Source organism: Ceratotherium simum, chromosome 22 (assembly GCF_057802395.1).
Source record: "Ceratotherium simum simum isolate JZ-2026a chromosome 22, ASM5780239v1, whole genome shotgun sequence".
Lineage (NCBI taxonomy): Eukaryota > Metazoa > Chordata > Mammalia > Perissodactyla > Rhinocerotidae > Ceratotherium > Ceratotherium simum.
Window position 1 is genome coordinate 2,644,438 of NC_141921.1, and position 19,786 is coordinate 2,664,223.

The window sequence follows — 19,786 nt, forward strand, 5'->3', positions numbered from 1 at the left end:
TTAGGGCTTTGGCTCTGATTGGAGCATTGAAGGCAGGCCAGAGAAAGAAGGGAGACCACTTGGGAAGCTTTCATCATAACCCAAGCAGAAGATGAAACCTAAAATATTTAGAAAAATTGTGAACAGAGCACCTCGTGACTGCTTAGGTTGGAAGGGCGAGGGAGAAGGGAGAGTCATGAGTCATTGGGGCAAGGCTAGATTAGGGTGAGAGCAAGACAGGGAATATGAGGGGCTGGGTCGTTGGCACCACCAGACCTGGCAAGGCTTCAGAGAGCTGATAGGTCAAGCTGGCGAGAAGTTTTAAGATTGGGGCAGAATGCACCTTCCAGACATTTCCCACCCTTCCATCTCTGCCTCTGCCTACATCCCAGTATAAGAACCTCTCACCACAGATCATACTAAACCTCCTACATACTGGCACTTCGTCTAGCATCCCCATCTTTCAGTCTGTCCTACACAACAGGGGTCACCAAACTTTTTCTGTAAAGGGCCGATCATAAATATCTTAGGCTTTGTAGGGCCGTACGGTCTCTGTTGTAACTACTCAACTCTGCCATTGTAGTGGGACAGCAGCTATGGACATAAACAAATGGGCCTGGCTGCATTCCAATAAAACTTTAGCTACAAAACCAGGCACCGGATTTGGTGTGCAGGCTGTAGTTTGTTGACTCTTGCTATGAACTACAGTATCTAGCTTTCTTAAAGCACCATTTTTACTTTCTTGAGTGGCTTTTCTTTAGAGTTTAAAAAGCATGAACAAAGAGGTTGCCTTTGCAGGTCAGCAAACCCTGTACCCATCAGAGCAGTCCCATGTGCACCCACTGCTCCCCGCCATGTGTTTCTGGTTACCTACTCTTCTCATTCCTTATTTGCTACTGTAATGAGGCAAGTTAAGAGCAAGCTCCTCCAAGCTGAAAAGGACATCAGAATATTTATGAGAAATGAAAGCTTGTCAAAGAGGCCGTCTTCCCTCAAGTAACCTAAAGGAATCATAAGAGTGATGACCCCAGGCCAAGAACATCGGATGGTATTTGTAAAGTTCATCTTCTCGTTCCAGATCCTAACTTAAAAGGTCTGGTTTTCCCATGTTGGTATTTCATTTAGAAAAGCACATTTCTGCACGCGCGCTCCGACCTTGAAGTGGCACATTACAAGCTGAAACCCAGAAGCCTCATGCTCCATTATGAATTCCTTCAGAGAGTCAAGCAGCTGCCCCTGGAATACAGCTACGGGGAGTACAGAGATCTCTTCCGTGATTTCGGGACCCACTACATCACAGAGGCTGTGCTTGGGGGCGTTTATGAGTACACTCTCATTATGAACAAAGAGGCCATGGAGAGAACAGGTACCTGCCTGCGGGACTGTGGCTTTCCTGGTGGGGCACATATGAGCTACGGGAGTAGATGGGGAGAGGCTTCTATTAGTTGCTGGGGGAGGAGCTAGAAGTTATGCTCCTGGTTTTCCTTCTCCTTCCCTGGCTGCTTTCGCAGTTTTATTTGCAGATTCCTCCTCCTTTTTCTAACTTGATCATATTAGTCCTCTTCCGCCCAGCCCTTTCTCTGAGCAGTCCTCTTTTCTACAACTACTCTCCCTAGACAACAGAACCTATTCTCATGGCTCTAAACGCCCTCAACATGCAGGTAACTCCCAATGTATATATCCACCCTGGATCTCTTCTCTGCACCCAAGAACTTATGTCAAAATCCTCCCTGATATCTCCATTTGAATGTTTTATGGCCATCGCAAACTTGACATGTCCCCAAAGAGAACTTTTGCTTTTCTTTCTCAAATATATTTCTTCCATAGTCAGCCACATCTCCGAATGGTTCCACCATCCAACCAGTGGCTCAAGCCAAAAACCTAGGAGTCAACTTTATTTTTCTTTCCTTCTAATCTATTAGCCAGTTCCATCAGCTCTACTCACAGATTATATTTTCTCTCTATCTTTACTGTTACCGCCTTATACTCACCTCAGGACCAGTGATTCTCAAAATTTAACGTGAATGCAAATTGTCTTCGAATCTTGTAAGAGGTAGATTCTCATTCAATAAGTTTGAGGTGAGACACAAGATTCTGCATTTCTAATAAGCTTTGAGGTGATGCCAATGCTGCTGGTCCATAGTCCACACTTTAAGTAGCAAGATTGCAGATTGTTACCATAGCCTCCAAACTAATATTCAACTCCCATTCTTCCTCTGCAATCCATTCGCCATACAGGTATTACAGGTCTTTCCAATTGTAATCAACTAGAAGTCTAAGGTATGATTCCTGCTTCCCAATCAAGTATTCTTTCCTACAACATGGCATTTGTCAGGTTAAGGGACCTGCCCTGGGTCACACAGTTTACAGTGGCAGAGCCAGGACTTGGTTATAAGTCTAGTGTACTTGTAAGAGGACACACGGTATATAACATAAATTGATGTCAGTGTGGCCTCAGTCCTACTGAGATCAAGGGTACCTTTCTCCATACCAGTGGTTTCAAAAGTGCTCTTCTTAGTTCCTCAAACTTCTTCCTACAAAGGGCTCTGTGATCAGATATGTTGGGGAACATATGGTAGATCCCACTTCTAGAGTCTCACAAATGCTCTACCATAAAATGACCTTACCAATTCTTCTGATACAACACTGGGCACACTTACTTGGCCACAGAAGCTCTTTTTCTTGTAATACTTACAAGAATTCTAAGAGATATTATCATGGAGTCATGTTTCAAGGAACTTGCTTTGGGGAAGCTGACCTACACCAACATTACTAGACAACCTCAGCCGTCAAAATCGCTCTCCTCTCCTTGCACTGGCCTCAGAGTGCTACAGAAAGGTGCTTACAAGTCACACCTGAGATTCCAGCAAACAAGAGAGGGAAGGATGCCTTGGGGAGGTTTAGGGAGGAACAAGTGGGAAATGATCCAAAAATGAGGAAGAAATAAGGGAAATCAGCCCCTTCCCTTTGCCAGGTCGTATACCAGACACTTTATATACATTACGTCAATTGATCAATTAACAAGCTCTTTCTGCTATAGCAAAGAGTGCAGAGGGTGGGCCAGGGAAGGTGGGCAGATCACTGGATCAGTCCCTTGGGACTTGATAAGGAGGCACATTTTAAAAAACGACTCTGAGCACTTTCCCTCTTTGGAGGGCAGCAAACCCCTCAGAATCTTTGAGGAGCCTGGAAGGGGAGGTTGATGCTGATCTCTTATGAGGTCTCTGTCCTGAAGCTGCCTGCCCTTCTTGTCATCAGACTGCCCACCCATTTATTTGAGCCTGAGTCCCTGTGGGGCCCTGGGACATCCAGGAAGGGCCAGGCCTCTGGAGTTGATCACAGCAAAGGGACTGGGTGAATTATCTTCAGGGCCTGAGCCTCTTCCTTGCTTTCAGGTTACTCTGTCAACGATGTCCGTGGCTGTGCCAAAAATGATTTCAAAATCGGTGCTGGCATTGAAGTGGTCTACGTCAAGCTGGGTGTGTCAGAGGTCGCATGTAAGGGTATTCTGAAGGAAATCGAAGGTGAGTGGCAGGGGCTTGTCATCTTTCCCTCTCGAGCACCCTTGGATCCAGTCTTTCTTCAAGCTAAAGACTGGATATTCCAAGGCATTTCAATTAAAATAATAGTAATTCATTCAATAAAAATTTGCTTAGCTTCTACTATGTGATGAGTATACAAAAATGAATAAAATTGTATTCCTCTCCTCATGGTGCTCACATGCAGTAGGTAAACAATTAAAGAAGCAATGACAAGGCAGTGATAAGCACCAAACCCATCTGGAGCATCAGGGCAGCTTCCTAAGGGAGGGATCGTTTGAATTGCGTCTCCAGGAGTAAAGTATCAAGGTTGTATTTTAGGCAGAAAAAAAAAAAAAAAATCTAACAATGGAAATTTACTCCAGGGGCTGGGAGTTGGCCTGGCTAGAGGTGAGATGTTGGGGTTGGGGCAGGTGGAGGAGGCGGGGGAGGCAGATGAGGAAGCGAGTCCTTACCTGAGCCAGTGGGCAATACGGAGACTAGAAGAGCAGGCAGAGCCGCCAATCATGGAGCAGAGTCCGCATGGCAGGAGAGACCAGGAGGTGGGTATTGAAGCCAGGATGGAGAGCCAAGTGCCTGGGAGCAGGGAACCTGGAGGCCACACAAAGGAGCTGGGAGTCCACACACAGCGAGGGGAGTAGGAGAGAGGCTGATCCGCAGGGCTCCACTCCTGACCCCTTCTGCACCCCGAGCAGCTCTCCTTCCTCTGCTCTACTTACTAAGCTTGTGCCGGGATCATCTGTGAAGGAAGAGTTCCACAGCTGACACAAAACAAAATAAAACAACAACAACAAAAATTAACCACTGGTCTAGAACAATCTCTTGCACTGTAACTGATGTGTAGTTGATGTTGTTGTTTGCTCATTTGGGTGGGGCTGGGTTGGAAGATGTGTCCTACACAGCGAGGCATGCATAAAACACAGGTGCTCTTTAAAAATGACTTGTAAAGGAACTCCCCACCAGGTTACTAGGGAGAATATTCCCAGCATCCCAGAAACCCTTGGCAATCGCAACTCCTCCCTCCTTTTTGGAGATAACACTGACTTCTGTGTTAAACACGTCCTTCCTTTCTCAATAGTTTTACCGCCCATGGGTGTCATTAACCAATATGGCTTAGTGTTGCTTGTTTTTGAGCTTTATATGGATGGAACGTAATCTTTTCAGTTCCGTTTTTTTTTCATTCCACATCCTGTTTTTGTGTATAACTATAGTTAATTCATTTCCATTGCTGCATAGTATTTTATTGTATGAATGTACCACTTTGTCCATTCTACAGTTGAATGTGGGTTATTTCCTGTTTCAAGCAATTATAATCAATGCTGCTAAGAACATTCTTATACAGTCATCTGATATACATGTGCAAGTGTTTCTCCAGGAAATACACCAAGGAGTGGAACTGTTGGGCTGTAGGTATGTACTTTTTCTAGACTAGATAATGCCAAGCTGTTTTCTAAAACGGTTGTACCAGTTTACACTCCTACCAACAGTATACAAGGCTCCCTCTTTATGATGCTCAGGTGCTGTAGGCTCAGAGCTGAGGAGTCACCTTACACCCGTTCCTTTGGCATTGGGCACATAGACAAATTAGAATGAGAATGACTCACGAATATGATTGAGGGCTTTCTAGGAAACTCCATGAGAAGTCAAAATAATGATCACTTTATAGTAGGCACTCATAGTGGGTGTCTATCACATGCAGAGCCCAGCCTTTACAAATGTTCCCACCTTTGTCAGCCCACACGAAGAAGTGATATTGCTTAGAGCTTGGGCAAGGCTAGCTGGGTAAATTCCTTCACCCCTAGTGCCTAAGATTTCTTATCTGCAAGGTAAGGATTATATCTTTCCCATTTCTTAGTGAAGATTGGGTGAGTTCATACTTGTACAACATTTAGATTAGGACTGACACATAAATCATCAGTAATCTATCTACATATCTACCAATCTATTTACCTATCTATGGTCTATCAATCTATATGTATGTATGTATGTATGTATGTATCTGTTTATTAGCTATCTTCCATAGACTTCATTTAGTGACTGGCATTTATGGATGCTCAAAATAAATATCCCCTTCTTGTCCTGCCCCCAACTTGTGTCATATATGATTGGGTGAGCCCCTTGCACTGTGACTCCCTTGCTGGCAGGGATGTGTCTTGTCCAACCACATCTCCAGTGTGAACTCAGTGAATATTATGGTAACCAGGTTGTTGGTTGGGTTGTAGTAAATTCCAGAGTGAGAAAGTCAATCCTCTGACATGCCGGGTCTCTGTGTCCATTCCAGAAAGAAATGAGAGAACCACCATGGTGGATGACTTGGTGGTCCTTGTGCGAGGAGGGGCAAGTGAGCACATCACCGCCCTGGCATACAAGGAGCTTCCGACGGCTGACCTGATGCAGGAGTGGGGAGATGCAGTGCAGTACAACCCGGACATCATCAAAATTAAGGTACAGCTGGGCAGCTGCTCTACCCATCCTTTCCTCTATTCAGAAAACAGCTTATGAGGGGCTACTATGAGCCACGGTATGGGATACAGAAGTTAATAAGACCCAGGACCTAATCTTGAGGCACATACATTATAGTAGAATATATGTCTGGAGTGAGTTGATTACAATATACTGTTCCACACGGGCTAGAGACCTCTGACTCCCTCTCACTTGGGTCCCCAAGTTGCTAAAGGAAATGAACCATCAGCTTCTAATTCCTGCCTTCTTCAGTTAATATTGTTTCCATTTCATCAGAGAATCACTCATTCAGTTATTCATTCATTTAAACATTCATTCATTCAACCAACAAATAGTTCCTAAGTTCCTGCGACGTGATAGGAACTAAGGCACTGGAGGAAAACAGAGGAAGATGCAAGGATGAAAAATACATTCTATGCTGAACAGTAAGATGCATACAGACGTAACTATCTTACAGGACAGAATAACACATCATGGTAATCACTAACATGTTTTGGGCACCTACTATACTCATGACACTCTGCCAGGGGCTTCAGGAATGTTATTTCATCTAATCCTCACGAGTCTGCAAATTGAGTATACTTATCTTGATTTGGTGTCTGATAAAAATCAAGGTCACAAAGGTTGCTTCCATCTGTGGCTGCTCAAGAGTCTCTATTAGGTCCGGACCTGAGACTTTGACCTCTTGCCTCCCCTCCAGACTTTCTTGTGGGTTTGGTGAATAAAAAATAATGACCCCACCCACCTGTCACCAAAACAAGAGAAGTTTTGCAACCTTAAACTAAAAAGACGTTTGCTAGAACAGGACTGTCATACACATCAGCAGTGGTAGGTCCTTGCCTGTGGGGACTTCAGCATGGTATCCATGTCACGTCTTACACTGTCCTCTTCTTGCCATAGTCTGTAGTCATTGATGGTCCAGGGTCCACCTCCTGGTGATTTATTCTTGCAGCCAAGGAGGGGAGTTGAGGGGCTGGAGCTCTGATGGGAGGCTCTGCAGTTCCCAACCCTGGCAATTTCCCAGTGTCTTTTTTTGTGTGTCAAATATATAGTTCCTGCAGAACAGGAAGGCTGCCATTCAAATCCTCTCTTCTGCCACTTATTTAGTAGTGACACTTAGTGTATAGTTGCTGGCAAGCATCGAGAAGGATAAAGTCAGCCACAGGTTGCAGTCAGCTCCTGAGAAATCTGGAATTGCCTGATGGCATGGTGACATTGGTTGGTATTACATTTGGGCATGGGAGAGAACAGAGTTCAGGGGAAAATAGAGGCCTGGTACTTACTTTTTACTTATATCTTACCTGAGTCTTTTTTTTTAACTGAGAATTAATGGATTGTCTGGGTTACATATCTAAATAGGTTGGATGTGCCAGCCTGGGCATTGGGAATGTCAAGTGCCAAGCATATGATGGGATATGGATATGGGATGTGGTGTGTGGTATGTGGTATGTGTGTATGTATGTGAGTGTGTGAGAGAGAGAGGGCGTGTTAGCATGCTAAGCGTCTCAAACAGGCATGCAGACAACCTAGGAGATGTAGCACTTTACTGAAGGCACAGAGGCTTCCCACTGTGTGTGGGATGTAGTGGAAAGTCATACCCACTATCAGTATAGTGCTATGAAGGGCTGTGTGGGCCAAAAGGGGAAAGAGACTAGAGAATCAGGGATGTTTTCAGGTATGGGGGAGGCAGGATTGTTGAAGGTTTTTACGCGCTTCCTCTGAATGTCCCTAACCTGAGTTGGAAACATACATTGTGGGCGTCTCACTCTTTCTGGCAAGAGAAAACTGCAGATGGCTTCACATTTTCTCAGAATAATTCTTCTCTGCAGAGTCAGCTTACCAGGTAGAGTGGTGGAGTGGTAATTGCTTTCCAGGACAGCAGAACCCACTAGATCAGCAATTCCTAGATAGAGTGTTGGCCAAGGCTTGTGTACATAAACCAGTCTTGAACATCAAGATCTGAAAACACGATTCCTATAGAAGCCAGGTGGGCAGGGAAGGAGACCACAGAAGAGCCCATTCACATTGTTTACTGGCGAACTTCAGACACAGAGAGATGGCTCTTTGTTCAAAGAGAAGTTAAGGAAAAGCAATGGACATATAAAGAGAATTTTGAACACAAAAGATTGAAATTACATTCCAGATGCAGAAGACAAGCATACATCTAAAAATAGAAGTAAATTTTAGAATGCATTTGCTTTGTGATTATAATAAAATTCAAGAAAATGAGGAATTTATGAAATAAAAAATAGATGCTGAGATGTTTAGACACTAATGAAATGAAAAGGGAAGTGGCGGGATATACGAAACCAAAAGCGCAATAGCAGAATTAAAACTTACATTGGAAACTATAAAGAACAGAATTGACACTGCAGAAAATTGAGTCAGTGATGTGGAAGGTGCTATAAAAATGTTCTTATAATGCAAAAGCAAAAGACAGATTAAAACAATGACATAGAAGAAATATGGTGGACAGAGCGTACAGAAGTGGAAATCTAAAACTCAGAGACTTCTTCCTGAGAAAGAGACAAGATTAAATGTGAAGATGCATTAATCAAGCACATAATAAGGGAAACTTCCCTGAGCTGATAATGCAAAATGAACAGCTCATTGAAAAGTAGGCAAAAGTACTGAAAACAAAACAATACTGAAATACATCCTGGTGAATTTTTTTTTTGCTTTTAGGAACAAATATATCCTACGCAAATAAAAGTCATTCTGGCCTTAGAATTCTATGCAACACTAAATGCCTGAAGACAATGAAGTGACAATCAGGAGGTCTTGTAGGAAAAAGCCCAGTGAAATGGTCATTCATCATGGATGGACATTGAGGGTATAATGCAAAGTGAAATAAGTCAGAGGGAGAAGGTCAAATACCATATGATTTCCTTCATTAAGTAGTAGATAATAACAACAATAAACAAACACATAGAGACAGAGATTGGATTGGTGGTTACCAGAGGGGAAAGGGGGGAGGGAGGAGGGTGAAAGGGATAATTCGGTACATGTGTGTGGTGATGGGTTGTAATTAGTATTTTGGTGGTGAACATGATGTAATCTATGCAGAAATAGAAGTACAATGTTGTACACCTGAAATTTTTACAACGTTATAAACCAATGTTACTGCAATAAACAAAAAATTAAAAAAAAAAAAAAAAAAGAAATGGTCATTAATGGATAAAAAATCCCAGAGACGTTTTGAGATATTAAAGGAATCACATAGGGCCGGCCCTGTGGCTTAGCGGTTAAGTGCGCGCGCTCCACTGCTGGCGGCCCGGGTTCGATCCCGGGTGCACACTGACGCACAGCTTCTCCGGCCATGCTGAGGCTGTGTCCCACATACAGCAACTAGAAGGCTGTGCAACTATGACACACAACTATCTACTGGGGCTTTGGGGGGAAAAATAAATAAATAAAAATTAAAAAAAAAATTTTAAAGGAATCACATAAAGAATTGCCAGATTTAGCAAATGAAAATGCAGGATGTCCAGTTAAATTGGAATTTTTAAATTCTAGTTAAATTGGAATTTCAGACAAATAAAGGATAATTTTTTAGTAGAAGCATCTCCCAAATATTTCATGGGGTATACTTACACTAAAAAATATTTGTTGTTTATTTGAAATTCAATTTTTTTAAAAAATTTTATTTATTTATCTTTTTTCCCCCAATGCCCCAGTAGATATTTGCATGTCATAGCTGCACATCCCTCTAGCCGCCTCACGGAGGACGCGGCCCCAGCACGGCTGGAGAAGCCGCGCACCAGTGCGCACCCAGGATCCGAACCCGGGCCGCCAGCAGCGGAGCGCGCGCACCCAACCGCCAAGCCACAGGGCGGCCCTGAAATTCAATTTTAACTGGGCATTCTGTATTTACTGGCAACCCTAGTCATGATGTCTATTACGCATGTACATTTCTATAGTAGTCAGGGTAGCTAGGTTGTGTTCTGGGATCCAGGCTGATGGAGAAGCTTGGCATTGCCTGAGGTAGAAGGAAGAAACAGAGTAGTCAATTGTGCTCACGTAGAGGTCAAGAAAGCCTTGTATATGCTGCAGTGAAACAACCCTCAAACCTCAGTGACTTAGTACAACAAAAGTTTATTTCTCAATCACGCAATGTGTCCAAAGTTTATTGGCAAGGGGGCTTTTTTCAATGTCATTCAGGGATCCAGGCGATGGAGGCTTTATCTCGTCAGGTGCTCCCAACATCAGCACAGCAGTGGTAAGGGAATGGGAAAAGTCACCTCACTCGGCTCCGAAAGCTTCAGCCTGGAAGGGACACCCCCTCTGCTCACCTGTCACTGCTCAGAACACGTCATATTGCAAACCTGCCCTTAAGGACTGCAGGGAATTGCAGCCCTACTGTGTGCCCAGAAGGAAAAGATGCTGATATATTTGGTAAGTAGTGATAATGACCATCACACCTTTCTAAGGCAACTGACTCCAAGATTCTCTAAAAGCAAATTCTCTGACCCACAGAAGGTTTACAATACAGAAGTGGTGGTGGCATTGGCTGGGAAGATAATGTTGCACATGGACTGCTGGATCTCACCCCTCAAAATAAATTCTGAACCTCAAATAAGGAAACCATGAATATAATTAAATGGAAGATAACCCATCAACAAAATAATTTTGCCACAAATGAAATCCTTAATGTGTAAGGAATGGTGCAATTTATAAGAAAGACACATCTCAAAGGAAATGGGCAACTCTCACAAGAACTCAGATGATGAATAAATATGTTAAATTTTTAACTTCTCTAGGAATAAAAAATAAAAATTAAAATAACACAATATTTTTTACCTATCAAATTGAAAATGATTAAAAATCTATAATACTCAATGTCATTGAGAGCCGTGAGATGGGCACTTTTATAAAATGAGATGGGAATATAAATTGGTATAACATTTTAGGAAAAGAATGTAACTGTGTATATCCAAAACATTGAAAATGGTAATAGCTTTTGATTCAATAACTTCAAATGCAAGAATTGACTACAGAAATAATTTAAAAGTTGGTACAGATGTATATATAAAAACATGCCTTGTTTTATGTGATTTTTAGTAGCAAAAGAGAAAAAAAAGGAAACAACCTAAAGATTCACTAACGGGAAGAACTGAATGCTTTCTAGTTCATCCCTACTACAGGACACTATGCAGCCATGAGAAACCATTTTATCAAGGAATATTGAACGACATGGGAAAATGCTCATAATATGATGTTAAGTGAAAAAAGTGGAATACAAAAACGCACTTTTCTTATGCCACCAATTTGGTGTAAATATCTGTCCATCTACCTATCCAAAATATAGGCTGAAAGGATACAAACCACTATGGTAACAGTTCAAATTCTTTTCTGCCATTTACTGTGTGACTCTGGTCAATCTACTTAACTTTTCTGTGCCTCAGCCTTTTCATCTGTAGAATGGGGATACAGAAGACTACCTAACTCCTAAGATTGTTGTGAAGTTCAACTTAGATAATGTATGTATTTAGTTAAGCACGTAATCAACGCTAGCTATGGCAATAATGATTTGTTCTCATTAAGAATGGCCGTCACCAGGGTCCATTATAGAGGACTGCATGGAGTTTAATACAATGCGCCCACCATCTCTTTGCAGCAATATGAGAAATACAATTTTCACAAGGGCAAGTGTGCTGAGGATCCAATGATCTCTGTGAGTAGTTGGATTGTGTATTTGGGGGCGAGATGAGGAAGAAAGGGGGAGAGAGGAAAGGAGGGGGAAGGGAGAAGGGGAGGAAGAAGAGGAGAAAAGAGAGAAAAAGACAGACAGGGAAAAAGGACCAGTAAACCAAAAAACAGAAAAATGTGCCAAATTAAGTTAAAAAGGGAGCTGTGGAGTCTTGAGGAGTTGCTGCTCAATTCCAAGGCAAACCATAGTGTGCAAAATTGAGAGAACCCTGGCAGAGAGGTTGGAAATGGGAATAATCAAGCCATTTTATCAATAATCAACATGAACTAGTAGTAAAAGCAAAGGTTTGGGGTTAGAAGACTGGCCATGCTCTTTTCTGAGTCCTCTGACTTTGTTCAACTTACTTAACCTCACCTGAAATGGGGCTAACAATTGCTGCCTTAGAGGGGAAGTGGGATCATATCTGCAAACCGCCAGCACGGTTCCTGGCACACAGTATATGTGGAGGGCGTATTCCGGTTCTGCTGCTGACCTGCTCTCTCCTGGAGCAAGTCTTGGTGCTGCTAGGAAAATGCCTGGTGGTTAAAGGCAGACTTTCAAGGTGCTCGGGCAGGGGATGCAGATTGCAGGAGGAGCTCATCCTTGGTGTGCAACAAACCCCCCCCTTCCCTCCCAACCCTCCCTAATGCGCGGCCAGCAGGATGGACGGTTCTGCAAACAGCCTCTGGATCAATTCATTGACCACAAAATGGTGAGACAATGGGACCACCAAGGGGTCTTGCTTGGCTCACTGGAGCGAAGGTCAGCATCAGATGCATTAAGAAATAGAAGCAATTTTCTTCCCACTGGAGGCTTCTATTAGGCATGATTGCCTGCATTTAGACAGACCCTAAACTCTCCAGGGCTGGATTGGGGCAGGATCACAAACAAAATCTGGAGAGGAACCTGGCCCTGGAGCTGAAACTAGAGCCAAGAGTCTCTAAACATTTTTATTTTGGCTTTGAACATTTTTAACTACCTCTTTAGACTTGGCCTCTGTTTTTTTCTAGCCCGCAGACACCACCACATCCATTTGTGGCTTCCTCTTCTCAGACACTGCCATGCCCGCAGAGCAACCAGCATCGCTCTCTCTTCTGTTTCTCTTCTCCATGCCCTCTCTTCCATGCCAGCTGCCACTGCCCTATGAGGCCTCACATCCCCCTTTCATTCGTCCGTCCACTGTCATCATCGGTTCTCCTCAGACTCCGGCTGGGCCCTAGAGACACGGAGCTGAGCAGTGTATAGCCCTGATCTCCAGGAGCTCACAGTCTAGTTAGAGGAGAAAGAAAGGAGACTTCAATACACAAAAAATTTAATGACCACAAAGGAGCAAAGAGAGAATTTGTATCGGAGCAGTAGTGCAGACAGTATTCTGAGTGTTTCATGGCCTGAAGGTGTCCTCTGAGCTTTGGAGCTTGGGACAGGCTTCCTGCTGGTGGCTCTCGCATGATATGAATGATTTTGACAGGTTTGGAGGGGGCAGTGGTGTTGGGACAATGCTCCTATAATGCTTTCAAAGAGCTACTTGAAAATCACCTCCTCTCTCTCACCAAAGATAGACTAGCCCCTGCTCCACTCTGCCCATTACACCTTTCCGCTGGTACCTGTGTACCTGTAAATGTGCATGAGTACGCTTGTCTCTATCTCCGAGGCTGAGTTTCCTGCGAGTGGGGATTTTATCCTACTCATCACTTAGGCTTCATGCCTGGCACTTAGGAGTATTCTGTGAGTGAGTGTTGACCTGAACTTGAATGAGCTTATTTGTGGATATTGGGTGGGCTGGGGCAGAGGGAGGATGGGGCACCCGTCTACATGCTGTGATATCCATCTACTTCTGTATGAATCCATTTGTGGTTCCCGTGCACCGACCCCTTGCCCATTCCTGTGGAGCCTTGCTTCATGCTTGTATCTGATGAACGTTTTCTGTTGAAATAAATGCCTTTCCTCCCTTCCCAGGCAGAACCTCTGTATGAACTGGTGACAGCTGCAGACTTTGCCTACTTCAGCACCATGAGGCAGAACATGAAGCAGGCCCTGGAGGAGTTCCAGAAGGAAGTCAGCTCCTGCCATTGTGCTCCCTGCCAAGGGAATGGAGTCCCGGTCCTGAAAGGTGCCATTTCCAGGCAGCTGGTGTCCCTTGTGGGAGCCATCATCTGCAGGGGCTGGTTCTGGGGCCAGAACACTTTATCACATCCACATACCCTCCAGAAGATCTCCAGAAGAGTTTCCAGGTCAATCCTAGTCCTAGGGACTGTCATAAAGCTCTCTTCATTTTCTCAGGGGAAAAAAGAGCCCCTGGCCATTTGGAGCATCTTAAAGCTGAGCTTCTCTGCCCTGATTGGGCAATAGAACCACTTGAGACCTTCAGATCTACGGATGCTGGGCCCCAACCTGGGTGACTAATGTGAGACTCTCTGGAGAAGGGACCCCATAGGATGGTTGAACCCTCTCCAGGTAGTCCTAATCTGTGGCCTAGGTGTGACTCACAGTTGCTAAAGTCCCCGCCCCCCTGGAGCACAGTGAGGTAGGCCTGGACCAAGGAGACCCTTGCACTCAGGTGCAGCTCATGGCAAAGCGCACAGTGTTCCTCTAAGACAGCACATCTCAGCCCAGACTCATATGAGAATCACCCAGGGAGCTTTTCATCAACACAGAGCCCTGGGCCTCAGCCCAAAATAGTTAAAGTGAATCATTGGGATTGACCTTTGAAAAGCCTACCAGACGATACCATTGTAGAGTCAGGAGAATTCAGCTAAATTCACTGGCAGACAGGATCTGTGATTTCGCTGAGCTTGTAGACTAGTGGGAGAGCTAGACTTGACCAAAGAGTTACACGGAAGTGTACCCGTGTCACTACAAGTGTTAGTCTATCTCCCAAGAAGTCAGAATGAAGGCCACTAGGACATGCTGCTCTGGCTGTCAGGATACCTAGGTTCCAGCTGCAAAGGATACAGTGGGTGACAGCAGCCCTAAACTAAAGACAGGAGCAGGCTGAGACTGTGTGGTCTGCAACAAGGAGTGGGGTGGGCTCAGGGAAGCTCTCCTGTTCAAACAAGGGGCCCCGGGCTGAGCAGGAGAAACTCTTTGTGCATTTCCTGACAATCCAGGGTGAGAAGATTGGGGGTGGCAGCACGGATGGGCCACTAGAACTTGATTGCTAACTTCAGGGGTCATATTCAGGGCCACTGCAGTGGGCAGGGCAAACTTGGGAGAGGCTGGGACCTGAGATCTAATGCTCCTGTTGTGATGGGCTAGCAAAACTCTGAGGAAGAGTCTAGCCCAGCATGATGCCAAAACAGGGATCAGGAGCAACTCATTACAGCAGATCCCAGCCCAGGGAGCCAGCTGGAGTCAGGGCAGAACCCACATGGATAGAGTGAGCTCAACAGAGGGGACTCAAGAGAAGACCTATTCTGATGTGCAACTATGACGTACAACTATTTACTGGGAGTTTGGGGGAAAAAAATGGAGGAGGATTGGCAATAGATGTTAGCTCAGAGCCGGTCTCTCTCAGCAAAAAGAGGAGGATTAGCATGGATGTTAGCTCAGGGCTGATCTTCCTCACAAAAAAAAAAAAAAGAGAGAAGACCTATTCTCAGGGAGAAAGAGTGCAGCTACCTGGCCGAGATCGAGGGATAAGTGCCTACTCAGCATGGAGATGAACAAAGCACACACAGTGGGAGCCGAAGGCTGGGAAGTTCTGCCATCAGGACAAGCACACCTAAGTGAGGGTCAGTTCAGGAGGAAGTGGATGAGCTCATCAGCTCAAGGTTTTGATCTGGGATTGCTGAAATCCCCCTTGCCGTGTGTGAAATTTGCACCTGGAGACTGGGACCCCCCGGAGCCTATACAATGGAGGTGAGGGAGAACATGAAGCCAGAGACTGGGCTGCTCACAGGGCCTGACATCTTAAGGACAGTCCTGGGAAGAGACTCTGTGTGATCCAAATGAGAGAACCTGCAGGGTGACATATTACAGATTAACATAAGGAATGACTTCCAAAGTGTCAGAACTGGCCAAAGGTAGGATGAGACATCTGAGGATGGTGAGTTCCCCATCACTAGAGTTATTTAAGCAGAAGCTAGACAATTACTTGTGGTGAAACTGACCATCAGTGACCATTGGCCCCAGTGGCCTCAGTAATGTAGGTTTTGACCCTGAAAACTTATAAGGCTAGGTCAAACATCAGCCAATGAGTAATTTTCCTCAACAACTCCATATAATTCCCCATGATGGCAATGAACACGCTTTCATGAGCAGAGGCCCCTCCAGAAAGGAGTAGGTATTCTTGGCACTGAACCTTCTTATTTCAAATGATTCAACTAAACGTCTGCCTAGTTCTACCGCAAAAGTGGCGATGTGGAGGGCTGAACTCCAGGAGTTCTTTGCTTCGCGTGATATTGTTCACACTCTCTCTGCATTCTCTTCTCAGAATCACGCTGTGAATGCATCTGTCCTGTCGGATTCCAAGGCCCAGCCTGTGAGGTCACCTATCAGAAAAGTAAGGAGTCTTTGAAAGTCGGCTGGAAAAGGGAACTCTAGGGAAGTCCAGAGAACAATTTGAGAGAGCAAGAGCAAGGTGGGGGTGTGGGGTAGGGAGCTGGACACTGTGAAAAGAGATCCATCTGGCTCCTGATTTTATCTTTCGTTATTTTCACACCTGAGTGTGCTTCGTGTCCCAGGACTACTAACGCATGGTATTTGCTTCCTGTCTTTGGATCATTTGCAGTGCTCACCTTCTTTGTTTTATTTAGTGAACTCTTATTCAGTTCTCAAAATCCAGCATGGATGCCCCTCCTTCTGTAAAAATTCTTCTAATCCCCCAAGTAGAATGAGCGAATTCCTCTTGTGGGCTCCTGTAGGACTTTGATCATGCAGCTATTATAGCTCTTAGCACATTATATCTTGGGTTGTGTGTGTCTATCTCCCCTTTGTCTGTGAGTAGGGGCCCTGTTCCATTTATCTCTGTGCCCCCATGGCCTGGCACAGTTGCTGCTCGGTGACATGTGTTGATTACAAACTAAAGATTAGACTATCATTAAGATCCCTTCCAGCTCTCAAGCCTTTTGGCTGGTTTATTATCTAAGAATTCTCAACGCCCCACTCCACCTCCCCTTTCTTTTCCTCTCTGTGACTTTTTAGTAATACCTTTAAAAAAGGAAATGGTACATCCAATAAAAACAACAGACACTTATTAGGTACTTTACTATCTACCAGGTACCTTGCTGAGTGCCTGGACTCAGCTTGGGTTCAAATTCCATCTCCATCATTTAATAACTGTGACCTTGAGCAACTTACTAGACTCTTTGTGCCTCAGTTTCCTCATCTGTAAAATGGAGATGATGATATTAACTACCTCATAGAGTTGTCTCGAGTTTCTCATGAGACATCTAAAGCACTTAGAATGGTGCCTAACACATTGTAAGAGCAAAATAAATACTGGTTAGTTTGTTTTAGAGCAAAATAAATAGCATTACTTTGTATTTGACATATATTAAATATTACATCATTTAATCCTCACGATAACCTCATGAAGAATTGATAGATGTTATCGCTATCCCCACTTTATATACGAAGAAACTGAGGTTCAGTGGGTTGCTAACTAACTTGCCTGATGGTCACATAGTGAGCGTGAGAGCTAGGTTCAGGTGCAGGGGACCTGACTGCAGTCTTTGCACCTGATGCTGCCTGCACTGTTCCCCTCCCCAAGGAGGTGCTCGGGGTTGTCCTCGCTGCCTCTCATCCTACCTCTCAACCAGTCCCCACATGGTGATCTGCCCCATGAGTACAATTGCACAGCCACAGGATTTCTACTGGTTGGAGGAGACCCTGGACCCTCCTACTCCAGCCTTCTCATTTTACAAATGGGGAGGCCGGGAGATATTAAGTAATGTACCCCGAATTACACTGTGAGCTAGCACCTCAGCCAGACACATGATGTATCATGATGGACGTAATTAATTATTTGCCAATCTCATCAACAACCAAAAAATCCTCAAGGGAAAGCCAAATGTCAGGGGGGCAGGGAGCACAGTGTTTATTACCTCATTTAAAACACACGACACTCACAGTAGATAACATAGCTCCCGTTTACACATTGAGAAGATGTAAACCATCCAGCATCCTATAGCTGGGAAGTGTCTAAGCTGGAAACCATTCATTCATTCATTCATTCAATGACTATTTACTAAGGACCTCCTATGTGCCAGCTTAGGTACTGGGGTTCAGAGGTGAGCGAGTCAGATATTATTGCTGTCATCATGGAGATTGCTTTTTAGAAAGAAAGACCAACATCATTTGAATTGTCCCAGTAAAACATTTATAAAGTTTCAATTGTAGCAACTGCTACAAAATGCTCTGAGAGCTTCAAGTATGCAGAATGGATGGGGATTTAGGGGTCAGGGAAGTTTTCCCTGAGGAAGTAACACTTAAACTGAGATCTGAAGGGTGAATAGGATTGACCAGATGATGACAGGAGGAAAGAGTGTTCTGGGCCAGGGGCAACGGCATGTGCAAAGGCCGTGTGGTAGAAGGGAGCATGGCAAGTGCAATGGCCTGAAAGAAGGACAGTTGACTGGTGTGGGGAGACCAGATGTTCAGACTCCCAAAGCCTTTTGGCTTATATACCCCACCCCACCTGTAGGACACCACAGTATAATAAGAACTAATTAATATTCATTGACTTTCTTTCTTATAGATGTCCCCATTGATGGGAAGTGGAATTGCTGGTCGAACTGGTCTCCGTGTTCTGGAGGAAAGAAAACAAGACAAAGGCAGTGCAACAATCCACCTCCTCAAAATGGCGGCAGCCCCTGCTCGGGCCCGGGCTCAGAGACACTTAACTGTTAAGGAAGGGAGAACTTGCACAGATGATCTGATTGTGGGCTGCACACAGCAAGAGCTCTGAGCCCCGGGAACTCAGGCCGGCACACTCCTACACCAGCTCCCGCCTGGGGCCGGCCCAAGGGTGGGGGGCAGTGCCATTCGGGATGTTATTTGTAAAATGCACATTGATTTGAGCAAATAGTGAGTTAACAATAATTATAGGTTCCTTAAGGGCTTAAGCATCTTGGTAATCGTCACTTTACTCATCTCTGCAATTTTATTCCACTCACGTTTACTACCAGCCAGGAACTGTGTTGGGAGTTATTCACACTGATGCCCTACTTCCTAGCAGGGACTGGCACACAGCAGGTGCCCAAGAATGAATCAATGAATATATACATTAAGATGTTTTTCCCTTGAGGAGGACACCGTCTCATTCAATGACAATGGAAGTTAATATGTATTGAGAGACTACTCTGTGTCAGCCATGGTGCTCAGTGTGTTAATTCATTCCATCTTCTTGCCAGCCTTATAAGGTGGATGCTATGTTAGTCTTATTAAACAGCTGGGGGGACTGAGGCTTAGAACAGACTTGTCCGAGGTTACACAGTTAGGAAGGGGCAGAGCTGTGCTGCAAACCTGGGTGCTCGGGCTCCCAAGTTTTAAACTTGTAACTATGATGCTCCTTTCCTCTCAATAATTGGGCATTTGATTAACAAGGAATTTTTTATGAAATAAAACGAAGAAGAAAGTGCTGTGGGGTGTGTGTGTGTTATTGACAAATCTCGACCCATTGCATCCCGAGGAGAGTGGGTCCTGGTTCCTCAGCCCCCTTTGATGCCGAGCACAGGACGGGAGTGGTTGTGTGTGTTGGAAGCAGGAGTTCTGGGGCAGAGCTGAATTGATGTGATGTGAGCGGATGCCCAGAGAAGATCCCGAGCTGGAGACAAGGGCCCGGGAAACTGATCACTGAATGACAGACAGTTAAAAAAAAAAAAAAGAAAAAGGAAAAAGAAAGCAAAGGAGGAGAGGTCGTGGTGACTAGAAGAGGAAACGTGTCAGGGAGAAGTGCAAGGCGATGGCTGTGGGGCAATGTGCAATGGACGCCTTCCGCCACCTCTCTACGTTCCACTTTGCTCACTCCTGCTTTTGTGCAAATCCCGTTTTGGAGAGGGAGGTGCTTGAAGAGGAGAATAAAAAGGCAGTTCATCTTGAGGTTACTAAAAACCAAAATACTTTTGCTTTTTAGGTTGAGTCAAGTGATCCTTTAAGCTTTATTGCTCTCATTCAT

The 19,786-nt window shown here is 44.6% G+C and overlaps 1 protein-coding gene across 1 annotated transcript in view; it reads left to right on the forward strand.

Annotated features, from left to right (window-relative positions):
* The window catches only part of C8B (complement C8 beta chain), a 38,157-nt gene extending 19,638 nt beyond the window's left edge, over window positions 1-18,519 (forward strand). The window contains exons 7-12 of the mRNA XM_004438610.3: window positions 1,105-1,345; window positions 3,375-3,503; window positions 5,800-5,963; window positions 13,627-13,780; window positions 16,103-16,171; window positions 18,368-18,519. Coding sequence (XP_004438667.2) covers window positions 1,105-1,345; window positions 3,375-3,503; window positions 5,800-5,963; window positions 13,627-13,780; window positions 16,103-16,171; window positions 18,368-18,519 — 909 coding nt within the window. The remainder of the gene's footprint in view (window positions 1-1,104; window positions 1,346-3,374; window positions 3,504-5,799; window positions 5,964-13,626; window positions 13,781-16,102; window positions 16,172-18,367) is intronic.
* The last annotated feature ends 1,267 nt before the right edge of the window (window positions 18,520-19,786 follow it).